At 59.0% G+C, this 15004-nt stretch overlaps 1 protein-coding gene and 1 long non-coding RNA gene across 4 annotated transcripts; one reads left to right on the forward strand and one right to left on the reverse strand.

Moving 5' to 3' along the window:
* Nucleotides 1–225: 225 nt before the first annotated feature.
* LRRC14B (leucine rich repeat containing 14B) lies at nucleotides 226–12836 on the reverse strand. 3 transcript variants are annotated; one of them, XM_038583395.1, is made up of 4 exons: nucleotides 11043–12836; nucleotides 9553–9688; nucleotides 6313–7148; nucleotides 226–4925 (listed from the first exon to the last, which is right to left on the reverse strand). In XM_038583395.1, exons 2-4 carry the CDS (start codon nucleotides 9556–9558, stop codon nucleotides 4280–4282), a joined length of 1488 nt encoding a protein of 495 aa, XP_038439323.1. In that variant the 5' UTR covers nucleotides 9559–9688; nucleotides 11043–12836; the 3' UTR covers nucleotides 226–4279. The 3 variants fall into 3 exon arrangements, 2 of the variants coding, with proteins under 2 accessions (XP_038439323.1, XP_038439322.1); XR_005383726.1 differs by lacking the exons at nucleotides 9553–9688; nucleotides 11043–12836 and having other exon boundaries at nucleotides 226–3947; nucleotides 4122–4925; nucleotides 6313–7621; XM_038583394.1 differs by lacking the exons at nucleotides 9553–9688; nucleotides 11043–12836 and having other exon boundaries at nucleotides 6313–7621.
* Nucleotides 4293–10632, forward strand: LOC119867480. The gene is made up of 3 exons (XR_005383729.1): nucleotides 4293–6034; nucleotides 6307–6405; nucleotides 7688–10632. It is a non-coding gene; the product is annotated as an uncharacterized LOC119867480 (long non-coding RNA).
* Nucleotides 12837–15004: the final 2168 nt, after the last annotated feature.

Genomic DNA, 15004 nt, shown 5'->3' on the forward strand with positions numbered 1-15004 from the left:
AGTCAGGAGGACAGGGCATCTCCTGGCCTGTGGTTTTCATGGATTTGGGGACACTATGGGTGGGGTTGTGGTGACTTATGCAGGAAGGGCTTTGAGGGGTTCAGCCTCTGCTTTCTAAGTGTACTTACTGTGAAAGTACCTGTTTCAGGGTGTTTTACTTGGAATAAAGTTGGAAGGCATGGGAATTGACTAGGATGTTCCACAAATAAAATAAGCAGGCAGTGATTCTGTAAACGAATCCCAGTTTATTTGTTAAATATGCTTTCTCCCCCTCGTAAAACTTCACAAATGCAGATAAGGAACTGTCGTGTATTTTCTTGTGTGTGTGTGTGTGTGTGTGTGTGTGTATCATGCGCATATGGACCAACATTTCACGATGACAAAGTAACCCTGCAAACATCACACCGATGATGGGGCATTGTGATGGGAAGGGACTTCACCAAAGAACCTGTGTGTGTCTGAGAAGGGAAGTTATGGGCCCCTGGGGGGCTCAGGTCATGATCTCGGGTCCTGGGATCGAGTCCTGTGTCGGGCTCCCTGCTCAGCAGGGCGTCTGCTTCTCCCTTCCCTCCCTTGCGTCCTCTCTCTTTCTCTCTCTGTCAAATAAATAAAACCTCTAAAAAAAAGAATGAAAAGAAAAGTCATGTCTAATTAAACTAGAACAGTATTTCTGTGTGGATTGTTCAAAGGTGTGCTGAAGTGTTCACAATCCACTGAAAGGAGAGGGAGGGAAAGGCTGTCTCACTGCGTCCGCTGTCTCCATCTCACCTCCTGAGAGCCAGTCTGCAGTCAGGACTCAGGGAACTGGGGAAGGTTCATGTGCTCGCTCGGGGGTCTTGTGATGGACCATAGGGGACCCCACCCAGCTCAGACGCCATGCTGGGCCCTGCAGGCAGAAAGCTGGAGCCAGGGAGGCCACAGAGATGGCCCCGCACCTCCTGGGTGCCGCCCGAGCCCTAGGAGCCAGACGCAAGCTGCTGCTCTCTTCCAGCAGCGACAGGCTCAGCTGCTCCGTTTCTCTGCAGTGGGACTCTGGCCGCAGCAACAGAGATGGATTCGAGCTGCCCGACACAGCGACGAGGGGGGTTTACTTGGGGCCTCGTGGCTCCTCAGGTTCCCTCCTCAGAGAGGACCCAGAAATGGCCAACAAGTGTCAGGAGCCTGGGGCAGGGGTCTCTGCCTCACGTGTGCACATCTGCGTTAACCTTCCTCCTCCTGGCTCTTCTGAGCTTGCGTCTTACCTGTTCCATTCCCCTGTGTGGCAGTTTGGGAACCAGTGGCATCTACGCTGCTGTGACATTCAGATGGAGAGGGTGCGGGGAAATCAGGTGTGTGGCTTTTGTCAACCCTGCAGGAAATCTTGAAAAAGAAAATGAGGCTTCGAGAGCCAAGCACTGGCTGCCATTGGGGCAGCTCTTGCGGAAATCTGCCTCTGCGGACCTTCTGGCAAGTCAAGGTCCCGTCGGTGCAGACAGACCGCAGGGAAGTGGCGAGTTTCGAGCCCCCCCCCCCCCCCCCCCCCCGCACGCCTTCACTGCACCACAGCCAGTGGCTGCAACACTGCATGCTGCCAGGACCTGGGCCTCGTGGGGCGTGGTTCTGAGGGGGTGTCCCTGTGTGTGATGTCCTGGCGGGACACTGGCTCCTTGCGGGTGGTCTGTCGTCAGTGGAGAGGAGAGCCAGGCTGCCTGGACCTGAGGCGCAGAAGCTCATGGATGCCTGGACGGGGTTGTCGAAGGCATTTATCACATGAGGGCAGATGCTGCTGCCCCCACATGAAAGGGGCTCTGCCCACAGCCAGGGCTGAGTGTCATAGGTGATGCCCCGGTTTTGGGCCCCAGGCTGATGGGATTCAGGACGGGCAGCAGCAGGTGGGTGGAATCACTGTGATGAGCATCGAGACCCAGGTGAGAGCTGCAGCATCTCCACCCATAGGGAGCTGCCCAGGGGCCCCAGCAATAGAGAATTGGGAGCCTGTGGTCCAGTGGGCGACAGCTCCTCAGGGTGCTGCTCAATCTACGTAACGACAAAGAAAAGGAGAGCATCCCGTGACCATAAGAGCCACAGGCCCCCGTCTCCAGGACTTCAGGCCACATCCGTGGCACAGAGGGTCCCCCTAGTCTGGGACATAAAGCTGTGTAATAAGCCCCTGAATCTGTTCTACCCCTTTGCCAGGATGGGCAGCAGGAAGGAGTGCTGGCTTCCCGGAGGAGGTGTGATGATTAATCCACCACACAGGACTTGGGGGACACAGAGCCCATGCCCTTGGTGTTTTGGAAGGTGGTTGCCCAGTGTCTGTCGGGGTCCGCACCCTGCCCCATTCCATTCAGCTGTCAGGGCTCTGGGGAGACCAGTGGGACAGGGGGCTGCTAGGCCCGGAGCTGCCTGTGGTGACTTTCCACCCTGTCGGCACCTGCTATCTGCCCATCTCTGCCTACGTGTGAGTGTCCCGGTCCCTGTGGTTTGTGTCAGACCCAGGCCTTCGCAGCATGAAAGCACAGGATGTGCCTGGGTCCTGGCAGATCCCTGGGGCTGGCAGGCATTGTCAGAACCTCTGAATCCCAGGCTGTGTGGGCACAGCCAAAACCCATCATGGCCGGAAACAGTCCTTCAGGGTTGGGGCCCAGCAGATCCACAGGATCGGGGAAATGATAGGCAGCAGGTTGGCACAGGGAGGCATGGGTTCTGCTGGGGCCACTCCAGAGGCTGCAGAATTGCTCCAAATGTGCCTCCACAGCCTCCTTGGCTTTTATGGGGGGCCATTCCCAGGGGTGGGGCTGTTGGGAACATTCATGACCCGCAGACACCTGCGCGCCCACCTCCTGCCCCAGTGACCGCAGGTGCCCGGCTCAGCCGCGTGCACTCCGGAGTCCTCTCCCGTGGGCCACAAACAGCTGAAATCACTCCACTCTTTAGAGTTAGAATCAGATCATCACAAAATTTTGCCCTGTACCTACTCTACTCTCTTTCCAGAGCTTCTTGCAAGGGAAACTTCCATGCCTGAGATAGGGTTCGGAGACTTTGGCAGCAGGATGGGTCTGCGGGATGGCAGAGTGTGGGCAGGGCAGTGGGAGAAGTGGCTCAGAGAGCAAATCTGAGGGGCAGGATGGTCACATGTCACTTTTTCCCTCCTGCCCACTTTCTGGGTGTCCCTCTTTCCTGAAAGACCCAGGAGGAACATTATTGCCTTCCCCAGGAAGCAGAGTCCTGACACAGCGGTCACTTTGGGGGTGGACACCCAACGCAGCCCCACTAGGTCGTGGGGAGAAACGCATGGACAGACCTGAGTGGGTGGAGCATGGGGGGTATAGACATACCTGAAGGGGTCTGGGGGGGTGCAGACATACCTGGGGGGCATGAAGGGTGGAGACATACCTGAGGGGGGCATGGATACCTCGGTGAGGACTCCGGGGGGCAGGGAGGGCCCCAGAGCTGGGTGGAGGGCAGCCCCTCCCACAGAATGAGTTAAGCCCACATTGAGCACTTGGGGTTCTAGTTTGAGGTCAGGCCCATCGAAGGCTAGCCTCTATCTTGATAACTTAGTTCATTTTCATACATGTAGATATTTTTTAAAATGCCTAACTGCACCGAAATTAAAGCCAGGTCTGAGGAAGGCACACTGCTATGTATTCGTACATAATCATCCACACTCAGCCTCTGCTGGAATCAGCTCTTGGAAGAAACCAAGGGCAAACGTCGTTAAGCACGTTTGCACCCAGACTCAGCGGCACAGAGGAGCTGCCCCGGCCTAAGCAGAGGCTCCTCTGGCGTCAGCGTCCAAAGAGAGGTAGGAAACCGGAGCGGTGATGGGGTTGTCCCAGGCAGGGCTTTCCACAGTGGCAGAAGCCCAGGAAGCCACTCTGCATCCTGGTCCTTGGGCTCAAGCCATTAACACCCCCTGTTCCATGCCGGGCAGGAGCTCATGAATAGGCAAACCCAAGTCAGCCCTGTGGACAACCCAGATGTGGCACAGGGCCTGTGTTGTGTGACAGGTTGTTCATGTCCTCTCCACCCTGGCCAGACGTCTGAGCTCCCCATCCTTGCTCCCAACCCGCCCAGCCCCGCTCTACTGCGCGGAGGCGCCTGGAGTGGCCTCTGCTGGAACCAGGGTTTCCTCTCACCTGGGCTTGGCCGATGCCTCATAGGAGCTTCAGCAAGAGATGCTTTAACGGGTGATAGCGGGGAGCAGGTGGCCAAGACTGCCCATGCGGGCTGTCCAGGCTGTGGCACAGCCGAGCTGCAAGTCGCACCCCCCCACCCCCCCAGTCTGCTCAAGGGCCTACTCCATTTGTTCCAGTGCTCTGGAGAAGTTCTCTAGAGCAGCTTTGAAAGCTCGCAGCAGGAAAGCTCCAAGTTCGTTGCTTGTTTCTTGGATATCTGGGTCGAAACTTCCAAAGAGGGGCGTGCACACCTGGATGTCGCCCCGACCAGCCCGAAGCAGCACTGCACGGAGGTCCTCGGCAATCGCGTCATATTTCTGCTGGTCGAACTTGGACATGGCCAGGTCGTCCTGGGGGTAGGCAGTACCCTCAGGGTAGCAGTCCTTGGGCACTGGGAACTCTGCACGCCGCAGTTTGGGCAGCTCGCAGAGAGCCACGAAGAGGCGCCTCAGGGCCCGGGCTGACAGGGGGTTCCCCAGGAAGCGGAGCTCGCACAGCTCATGGCAGGGGCTCAGGGCCAGGATCAGCATGTTCACGTGGCTGTCTTCGATGTCGCATTCCTCCACGGTGAGGACCCTCAGCGTCTGGGCGGCCCGGCCCAGCAGCCGGAAGAAGGTGGAGGGGAACAGGCTGAACAGGCTGTGCCCACTGAGGTCGAGGACCTCCAGGTGCGCGGCATGGGTGCAGTCTGCCAAGAAGGCCATATCTTCATGGTTCAGGGAGCAGTTGGCCAGGTCCAGGGTCCTCAGTGGTGTCCGTAGGGGGCTAGGGCAGGGCAAGAAACAGCACAGGTGAGGGGCAGTCCCAGGAGGACCTCTGGGAGGAATTAAGATGAATTCTAGCTCAGGAGTCAGCAGACGGCCCAAAGGCAGAGTCCACTGCGTCCTGGTCTTACTCAACCAGACTGTAAAATGGTTTTTACATCTTTAAACAATGGAACAAATCACAAGAAGAATGATACTCTGTGACATGTGGGAATAATACAAAACTCAATTTTTAGTGTCCATAAGTAAAGCATCAATTAGAATGAGGGTTGCTCAGTTGTGTACTGTGGAGCAAGGAGGGGAAGGGCCATGCAGCCATCCAGCCCAGCTTTCCTACAGCCTGGTACCTGCAGCCCCTCCCACGTGCTGAGGCCAGCATCAGCAGATGCACAGCTATGGGGAGACCCTGCTCTGAGCAGCAGGTCTCAAGGAGCTTGTGAAAAACACACTTTCTCAATGTACCCCACCCTGGGGATATTTGGTTTGGGTCTGATGCCACCAGGCTGAGCACTCGCTGCAGGAGAGCCTGTGGGGGGCCCCACACCTGTGCCGCTGCGTGCTGAGAGCTGGCTGTCTGCCCACCACACTGTCCTTCCCCAGCCCCTCCTTCCGGGTCTGTGTTGCGGGCCAGAGTGGCCCTCGTGAATAAGGAGGTGACCATGCCATCCTCCTGCTCACAACCTCCAGGGGCTGTGATGCTCCACCTCCCCACACTGCCCTGCCGTCTGACCCCAACCTTCTCTCTGCTGACCCTTGACCCGTCCATGTCAGCGCCTCTCGCCAGCCTGCCACTCTATGCAACTCTATGCCACCCCAGGGAGTCGGCCTTCCCTGACCCCCGGCCCTCCCGTGCTCCCACAGGGGACCCACTGACCAGCTCCAAGCCAACACGGTCTGCAGAAGCGGTGAGCTGCATATGCAGCTCCCGCCTGGTGTTCTCTGATTCTCGGATCAGCCGCCCTGTCCTGAGGACTCCCAGGAGCCACAGTGCAGAGGTAGACCCTGAACAGCCACATCTGAACGTGGACATGGACGACCCCACCCTTCCAGCCCACCAAGCCTTCGGAGGAGACCACAGCCCAGTGGACCCAGTGGAGCTGGTTCTTGAAGGTTTTGTCACCATATTGCCCATTGTTGGGGTAACTTGTTATCAGACAGGAGAGGAGCACAATCACTCTACCCTGTCCAGGCCTTCTGGGGTAAAGGCAGAGGGAGCCTGGAACGTCCTGACTTGTCAGCAGCCAGGTCCCATCCCATGGTCCCTCATGCATCTTGGGCCTGCCACCCCCACCCCAGGCCCCCATCCCCATCACCAGCCCTGCACGAGGAGCTGTGAGCAGAGACCCCACTCACTTGGCCTGCCCTCTGTGTTGTCACCCCAGACTCACCCAAGCAGTTTCGGAATCTTTCCTGTCAGCGTGGAGAAGGCCACACTCAGCTCGTTGAGCTGGCTCATCTGGCTGAGCTCCCAGGCGATGGAGGTAAGGAGGCGGTCCTCGTGGTCAGGGCTCAGGGTGCTGCTCGGGGGTGCGTCGAAAGCCTTGGCAGGCAGCGTGAGTGAGGCCAGCCGTGGGAAGCCCACCTGGGCCAGCAGCTGCTGCACATGGCCAGCATGCAGCCGCACGTTGTGCACGACCTCTAGCCTATGCAGTTCACCTGGCCCTGCCAGACGCAGCACCTGCATTAGCTGGCTGGGGCCCAGACTGTCTGCTCGGAAAGAAAGGCAGTGCACGCGCAGCGGGGCAGGGCCAGGCCCCAGGGCACGCAGCACCAGCTCGAAATTGCCCTCTGTGACAAAGAGATCAGTGAGGACCCGCACGGGGGGCCGGACCACGAGGGACGCCGCCTGCAGCTGGCAGCAGGTCCTGGCCAGCAGCTCGGTGCGGCCCCACCTACCCAGAGCCCTCCCGCAGGGGCACTGCTGCACCTGCACATCTCGGACACCCGTGAGGTCAGCCACGCGCAGCCGCCACGGGCCCGCAGCCCGGAGCACGTGGTCTGCGAGGCCCTGCACGCAAGCCTCCAGGCAGGGCCTGCAGGTGCGGTCCCGCAGGTCCACCGGTGGTTCGGAGTGCGGCCCGAGCAGCACGCTCAGCCGGAACTCCTCCAGGGGCCAGCGCTCCATCAGGGCTCGGATCACCGCCGCCTGCTCCAGCAAGTAGCTGGCTTTGAACAGGAGTGGGTAGAGGTTGTGGGCGACACTGTCCAGGCTCTGCTGGGCCACCTGGGGGTGAGACACCAGGGCCTCAGCAGAAATAGAGCGCAGCGACCTCATCGTGCCCGCACGCAGCGGCCCAAAAGCAAGACGGAGCTCTCCCCTTGAGATCCTCCCGAAGATGGATGCCCTTCTTGCTTATTTTTAGCTGCAGCTGCTGCGAGCAGCTTGCCTTTGGGCAGAAGCTAGTGAGCAGGCTCTCTGGTCATCTGACGGCTATTTTGGTCATGGGTGCTTGTTTGGCTCTGGCCGTGGAGGCGTCTGGCAGTGGCCAGCTTGTCCTTGTGGTGCTCAGCTATGCAAGCAGAGCTGTCCCAGCGTGTGGCTCAGGGGCACCAGGCCCCCGAAAAGTGCTGCTCATGCCCAGGGCAGGGGTGGCCCTGGCTCTGGACCGGGGAGACCCCAGATGAAGGCTGGTCTGCTGCCCAGGGCCATGTTCCCTCAAAGTCACAGGAGCCAGGCTCCCTGGGTGAAGCATGTCACTGACGTACCCGGATACAACAGAACAAAGTGAGAGAAACACGTCTCATTTATTTATGTTCCTCAAGTTTGGATCGAATCAGCATTGAAAAAATGAAGAAAACATCCTATAGTAGCTGGAAATGGCAAGGTCACCATGGTGAGCACCCAGGTGACCCCAGCCCCTGCCCCACGTGGCTGCCGCTCTGAGGACACCTCGCAGCATGAAGCTCATTCAAGGCCTGGCATCCACCCAGGCTCCTCCATCTGGTGTGGGGTGGTCCTCTTGGGGCCCCGGACACACCCCAGACCTCAGGCCCAGCTGCTGTGCCCTCACCCCAACCTGGGTCCCTGGCCACAGGTCACTACCTTATTAAAAACGAAAGAAAACCGAGATTCCAAATATACTCAGAGGTGTCCCTGTGCCTGGTGTCCACTCAGTGGGGCTGCTCCAGGGGACCATTGCCCATGGGCCTGTGTTGCCTGGAAGACTGGGGAAACCCCGGTCCCAGAGGGCTTGTTGGGCCCTGAGACCATCCAAGCCCGCCCGGACCTCCCCACGGGAACTGAGGTATCGCCAGCTCCCACCCCAACCTTGGTGCAGCAGTCAGAGTGGCAGGGCCACCTGAGCCCCCAGACTGGGTGGAGGGCTATGCAGGGGGGATGCACAAAGGCAGGCGGGGCCCGGGCCGTGCTGACCCCATGGCCAGTGGCTGAGGTGGGGGTGCACCAGGAGCCCCCAGCAGGACAGCCTCAGGCCACAGTGGAGGCTCCTGTGCTCCCTGTGACGGGATTGTCCTGGAGGGGCTCATTCTCTTCCATATAAGTCACGGCTGGGAAAGGAAGGACATCCTGACTCAGACGCCGCGGCCCTCTCCCTCCCTCCCACCAGGTGCCCAGGCTGTGCGTGGCATCGAGTCTGTGTCTGGGAGGTGCTGCGGAGCCCTTGCACCCCTAGGGTGCTCTCAGACTCACAGACACACATCCTGTTACAGAAGTAGTTGCCTGGACGGACAAGGTCAGGGAAACAGACAAGAGGGTGTCCCCTGCGAGGCTGGGTCCCTCCTGGGTGGTGCCCCTGGCTCTGGGCCCAGACAGAGCCTGCCGGGGGGCCACCTTGGCTGGCATTGTGATGCGTCTTAGAGTAAGAGGGTTCTGGTCCCACAATGTGTGAGTCCTGTGTTTGCTGTTCTGATCCCAGAACATGAGAACACAAGGGCATGTGAGCTTGGCGCAGCCTCTGCAGGGGCTCCAGGCCTGGCCTACAAGTGGGAGGCGGGGAAGCCTCTGTTCTCAGGACAGTCCCGACACGGGGGTGCCCTCCCGACAGAGGGAGTCTGGGGCAGGCAGAGCTGATCTCCACCGGCTCCCACAGAGGCTGAGGGCCCCCTCCTCTTGGAGGGATACCCGAGCTCTCACAAGTAACCATACCACCCTCTTGGGTATGTGGTTTCAAGGGGGCATAGGCACAGGGTCCTGGGGAAGTTGGCCTGGGGGTGCAGCCTTGCTGGCCAGGGCGCCCCTCCTGGGGGGCCGTTAACATCCAGCCATGTACTGTGCTTGGAGCATCTGGCACAGGGTGGAGACCTGGCCAGGGAGTCTGGCTGGTTGTGGCACCCAGCACCTTAGGGTGACCAAGGATGAGTGAACCCTCCCATCACTTCAGGGGGAGCCAGGACACCCCCTCTCCTGGGGAGTGTTTTGCTCGATGGTCAAACCACTGCCCAGAAGCCTTTGTCTGGCAGAAGGAGAGGACGTCACGGATCAGAGCCCATGTCACTTGTCATCAGTCGTCCAGAAGATCTCTGTGAAAGACACTGGTGGCTCCCTCTCCCTGGTCTCCCCCATGCCTCCCCTCAGGGTGTGTCCGGGCTCATCTGTGCCCTCAGTGGCAGGCTGGCCCCCATGCTGGCCGTGGGCCCTGGACACGGGGGTCTCAGGAGGGGGGACTCACAGTCATGGAGTCCTGGCTGTGCCGCTGCAGCTGGGAGCCCCTCCTGGGATGGCAGAGGAGGCGCTCGGGTGGCCCTCTTCACGCAATGGCCCAGGGAGCCCGAGGCCACTGTCCCCCGGTAACATGTACTCAGTCACTGCAAAGAGAAGCGGGGTCAGGGCTGGCTGCCCTCAGCACTCAGGGCCCTCTGATGTGTCAACAGACATCACCAGCAGACTGATGACAGGATGTTTGTGAGGCCGGGTCAGGGCAGGCAGACCGGGGCTGGAGTGCAGACACCATGTGAGCAAGTGTCCACCGACCCTGCTCCTGTGAAATCATCCGACAAGGGAGGTGCTCAGTGGCCTCTCCCCTCTACCAGGCGGCTCAGAGGTGAAAACAGAACACCAGGCCCAGGAAAGACCATGTGGCTTAAAGGAACCTCAGAGCAGGACGGGACCAGGTCTCCGCCCCAAAGGGCTGCGGGAACCTGTCCACTGTCACCGCATGTGAAGCTGTGGCCATGGCCCTGCCATGCACGCACCACCTCCTGCCTGAGTGGCTTCTGGGGGCTCCACCCCGGCTTCGGGACGGGGATCACAGCACTGTCTGTGCAGGAGCCACAGTGGCTGAGCACAACCCCTGGCCCCGACCATCACGGCTAGTGGGGCTCCTCGGGGGAAAGAGAGCCCCACCTCCAGACTCAGGCTTCCCTGTGGGACATGCCAGCCCTGCAGGGGCTGGGGAGGACACCGCCGGGGAGGTGCCACGGCTCTGGGATGGCAGTGTGGAGTGCCCAGCTGTGCTCCCCGTGGGCCCGTCCAGGACACAAGCCTGACCCAGGTGGCTGCTGCCATTCTGAGCAGGTGCGCAGCCCCCTGCACACCTGGCCCACACCCAGGATTCAGGGCAACGCCTCCACCTGGGCAGAGACACGACTGTGGTCAGCCGGTGCCCTCAAAGACGCTGTCGCTGGGGCACAGGTACACTGGAGGCTTGGGGGGACACATGTCCCAGGCAGCATCACTCTGAGGAGGGTCCTCACCTGGGTGGTGTTACTGTGGGGTGACGGGTACTGTGGGGGGTACTGCAGGGTACTTTGTGGGGTACTGTGGGGGCTACCGTGGGGGTATTGTGGGGGATACCACGGGGTACTATGGGAGGTACTGTGTGGGTACTTTGGGGAGTACTGTGTGGGGTACCATGGGGGTACTGTGGGGTTACTATGTGGGGTACCGTGGGGTACTGTGGGGTGCACTCTGGGGTATTGTGTGAGGGTACTGTGTGGGTACTGTGTGGGGTACCATGGGGGTACTGTGGGGTTACTATGTGGGGTACCGTGGGATGTGGGAAAGCAGACTTCCATGATCCTCCACTGCAGGAGCTGAGATAACCAACCCCTGCGGGTCCCACCAGCACCTCGGCCCCTGCATGTGGGGCTGAGTGCTGGCCCCTCCGTGTGTGGTTGGCCAAGCGGCAGGGACACAGCCCACAGCCCGCGTGTCACTCACAGGAGGCTGCTCATGCTGCATTCCTGCTCCCGGCGGCCACAGGTCTGCTTGGCCTTCGCCTCTACCGACTCCCCTGTTAGTCCTCTGTTCCCCACTGTCTTCCTACGTCCAGGATGTGTATGTCCCACTGGCGCAGCCCCGCAGTATCGCTCCACGCCACAGAGGCCTGGAGCCAGGCAGAGGCCGCCATGGCTGGATACCTTCCAGGTGCACACGCCGTCCGCCTTAGCACGTCGATGCTGTTCTCACATATGCCGTGCTTGTCCCCAGGGCCACTGCCCCTGACAGATAGGTAAGCGGCCGAGCCTTGCGCGCCGCCTCCTATTCCCCCCAGGGTCACCGTCCTCCTCCCTGCACAACGTCCTTTGACCTTTCAGGTCTGCTGGTTGAGCTGTTTCAGCCTTTGCACGAAAATGTCCTTGTGTCACTGTTTCTGAAAGACATCCTTGTCACGTTGAACTCGTTTGAAGGTTTCTCTGTTCAGAGCAGCAAACCGTGCCCCCCGCGAGCTATGTGTGGTGACAAAGATGCTGCCGCCACCCTCCTCGCGCGCCAGACAGCTGGCTCTCGCTGGCCACTTCCCAGATGTTCTGTCTGTCACTGTGTCTCCAGCCTGCGTGCTTGGGGCTCATGGGTCTCCTCTGGGCCTGTAGGCTGACACCTGTCACCAAGTCAGGGAAATATTAAGCCATAGTTCCTTCAAAGTTTTGCCATCTCTCCATTTTGGGGACTCTGTTATGTGTTTGTTAAGCCACTCCAAGTCATCCACAGCTCACTGATCTTCTTCCTTGACTTGGTGATTCTGTGTCGTGTTGATACGTCTCCACTAAGCTTTTCTTCTGTTAAGTCGCGCTGTTAACTCTATCCAGGGAGGTGCTCACCTTAATGATTACAGCCTGTTATGGTGCTAAGTTTAGTCCGTCCCACCTTCCCTGCTGTGATGTAACGTTCTAGATGTCAGGGACACAGAATGATGGTGTGAAGGCCAGAAGGACACAGAATGATGGTGTGAAGGCCAATTCTAACAACCCCATCGGTTCCAGCTGGTTTCGCCTGTTTGCCCTTGTCATGTTCCGCTTCCTACTTCCTTGCATCAGACAGTGCAAATCTACCCCATTGGCTGCCAAACATGTGTGTAATCCTATAAATCTCCTTAACCTTTGCTCTCGGATGCAGTTAGATCACCTGTACATGCCCTGCATTCATGACCTGGTGCAGGTCAGCAGGGGTGTTCAGTCCAACATGGTGTCCTGAGCATGCCCTCGGAGGACCTGCCACTGCCCTGGAGCTGCTGCCCGTGTGCTGCTGGGAGCAGGTGTGTGGGGTACTCTTTAGTCCTCCAGAGGCTCCAGCCTGGGCAGTCCCCTCAGGTGCGGTGCTGACCAGCCTTCTGCTGGACCCAGGCCTTGGAGACTTCTTGCTACACGGGGCTCCCCCGGGCTGCCCTCCTCTGGGGGTCTGCAGGCTCCCCACGTGGCTCCCGGGTGCCCTCCAGGCAGAGATGGGAACGACCATGGGGCTCACATCACAGTCCCGTCTCAGGTCACTACTGGTGGTGGCAGATGTCCTAGGTCTTAAAATCTCATGTCATATGCTTTTGTCTATTTATATTTTGTTTCATCTAGGTTTTGTTTGCTTGGTTGTTTTAAATCTGTTTCCTGTGATGTTTTAGGTGAAAGTGAAAATTTTTGATGTTTTTTTGATTAAAGAAAAACTATAATGTGTTTAAAGACTTTTGGAAGTCTATAAAGGCAAGTGAGTTAATTGCATAGGTGCACCGCTGACCCCTCCCCCCACCCCCCCCCCCCCAGAGTGGCTGGAGGCTGCAGCACCTGCCGCTCTGGAGCCTGGGTGCACTCACGTATGGAAGGTGGGCTCCCCGTCTCCAGCTCCAGCTCCTCCTCCTCCTCCAAGCAGGTGCGCATGTTGTGGGGCCAGGGGCAGGAGGCAGTGCTCAGCAGGGCTGGGCTGGCAGACGTGTGCGGGCTCAGTGGTCCCAGGACAGAGGAGGACTGGCTGCTGGAGGAGGAGGTGCTGCTGTCTGAGATGGTGGAGTGTGGCCTCTTAAAGGGGGTGGCACGGTCACAGGGGGGTACAGCCACAGGGGCTCGGGTCCACAACTCTGGAAGGGGACAGAAAGCAGGCTGATCTGGCTTTTGCTCCACACGTGCCGCCCAGATTTGATAATGAAGCAGCCATCTGAGAACCCAACCAAGTCCCCGCTGAGGTCAGTTTGGGCATGATGTGGCCACCACCCGTCCAGCCACTGTGCTGGCTCTCGGGCCCACAGTCAACACCAGGGCCCCAGTCAGTGGGACAGGGTGAGAGAGAGGGCTGAGGCCATGTTACCTGCTGCCTTGATGGCCCGGTCATTAACGGCCGCGTCACTGGGCTGGATGTCCACGAACGGCTTGTTGCCAATCCCCATTGACACCATTTCTTGCATTCTGAGTTCTAAAACAGAATAACATAGGGCAACTTTCCAAGGAACTGCTTGGCTTTAATACTCTCCCGACAATGCTGTGTACCCAGCACCCTCCATCCAGACCAGGAGCACGTCAGGGCCTGGCCCAGCACCCTCCCCAAGTATCGCTGGGACCCAGAGATGCTGGGGCTCTCATTCTGGCACCTACACCTGGTCTGGCCTCTCAGGGAGCTCAAGGAGTCGACAACAAAAAGGGGGACATGGGACTCAGAACTGGGGGAGTAGTAGGGGCTGGCCCTGGGTGGCCCTCTTCTGCCCACCTCTGTTCCGCAGAGCCTGCCGCCACAGGATCTGCCCTATCACGTGGGTCCAGGCCATCTTGACCTCTGCAGAGCTGGCCTGGAGAACATAGGTGTCCTGGGACTTCCGCCGTCTGCGGAACCAGATCTCAAACCTCAAGCCGCTGTCTCCGATGTTCTCTGTCATCCCAATCTCAGCCGTCTATACCAAAAGCCGCAAGTGGCAGCAGTGTCAGCAACTTCTGATCCTCACTTGAGGAACTGACCATTCTCTGGCCACCATCTGACCCCAGCACCTCAGTGCTAGAGGCTCTTCACCCAAATACCAAATGGGGGGCTGAGGCTGGACGGGGGCCCCCAGGACAAACCAGATTCCCGCCCATGTGCACTGACTCCCTCCTGGAGCCGCAGTCTCCCCACTGGAGAGAAAGGGAGGCTGGACTGGAAGGCTCTCTAGTGGCCCGCGGTGGCTGTGCTGGACGGGGCCACAGGACCGCCTCTGATGTGCTCCTCTGCAGGTAAGGGTTATAGGCTCCCTGCGGGAGGTCTAGGAGCTCAGAACCCTGTGGGGTGAGGGCCACCCTTGGAGACTGGCCCAGGTTCACCTTCACCACAATCGGAAATTAAGTTACCGACTGAGAAGTTTCCCAGCTGCTGAACCAGCCTGCAGCACCATAAAGGACCAGTGTGTCCGTGTGACTTCCTGATTTCAGACACAGCCCCATATGTCCTATTTCACCGCTCCCACCCAGGGGCGTCAGGTGTGAGGCGGGCATGTTACCTTGAAGGACTGTTTGTACGTGTAGGTGTCATAACCCCCGTCCACCTTTCTGGTCTTGCTAAACAGGATGAGGTCTTCGAAGAGGAACACATGCCTCAGATACTTTTTCCTTCCACAGCAAACGATAAACTCATCCTGGCATCTCAACTGCCCCTGCTCCTTCAGATTCACCTGCAGATGGAGCAAGCCTCCCTCAGGGACCTGATCCCGCCCCAATCCTTGGGGAGAGAGGGACTGGAGGTAGAATCATCACCCATGGTCAGTGCTCACTCGATGATGCTTCCTCCTAGACCCCAAAGGACGGGGCTGGAGGGTGGCTGGGTGGGTGAGCACGTGTGGCGGCCCGTGCCTCTTTTGTCCACATACCTGGCCCTGAGCCTCTTCTGTCTGGCTGTTCCTGACTTATGCCCCTCACAATAAACTGGTGATGTCATAGTGAACGGTCTCTCTGGGTTCT

The sequence above is a fragment of the Canis lupus genome, chromosome 34 (assembly GCF_011100685.1).
Source record: "Canis lupus familiaris isolate Mischka breed German Shepherd chromosome 34, alternate assembly UU_Cfam_GSD_1.0, whole genome shotgun sequence".
In the NCBI taxonomy this organism is placed as follows: domain Eukaryota; kingdom Metazoa; phylum Chordata; class Mammalia; order Carnivora; family Canidae; genus Canis; species Canis lupus.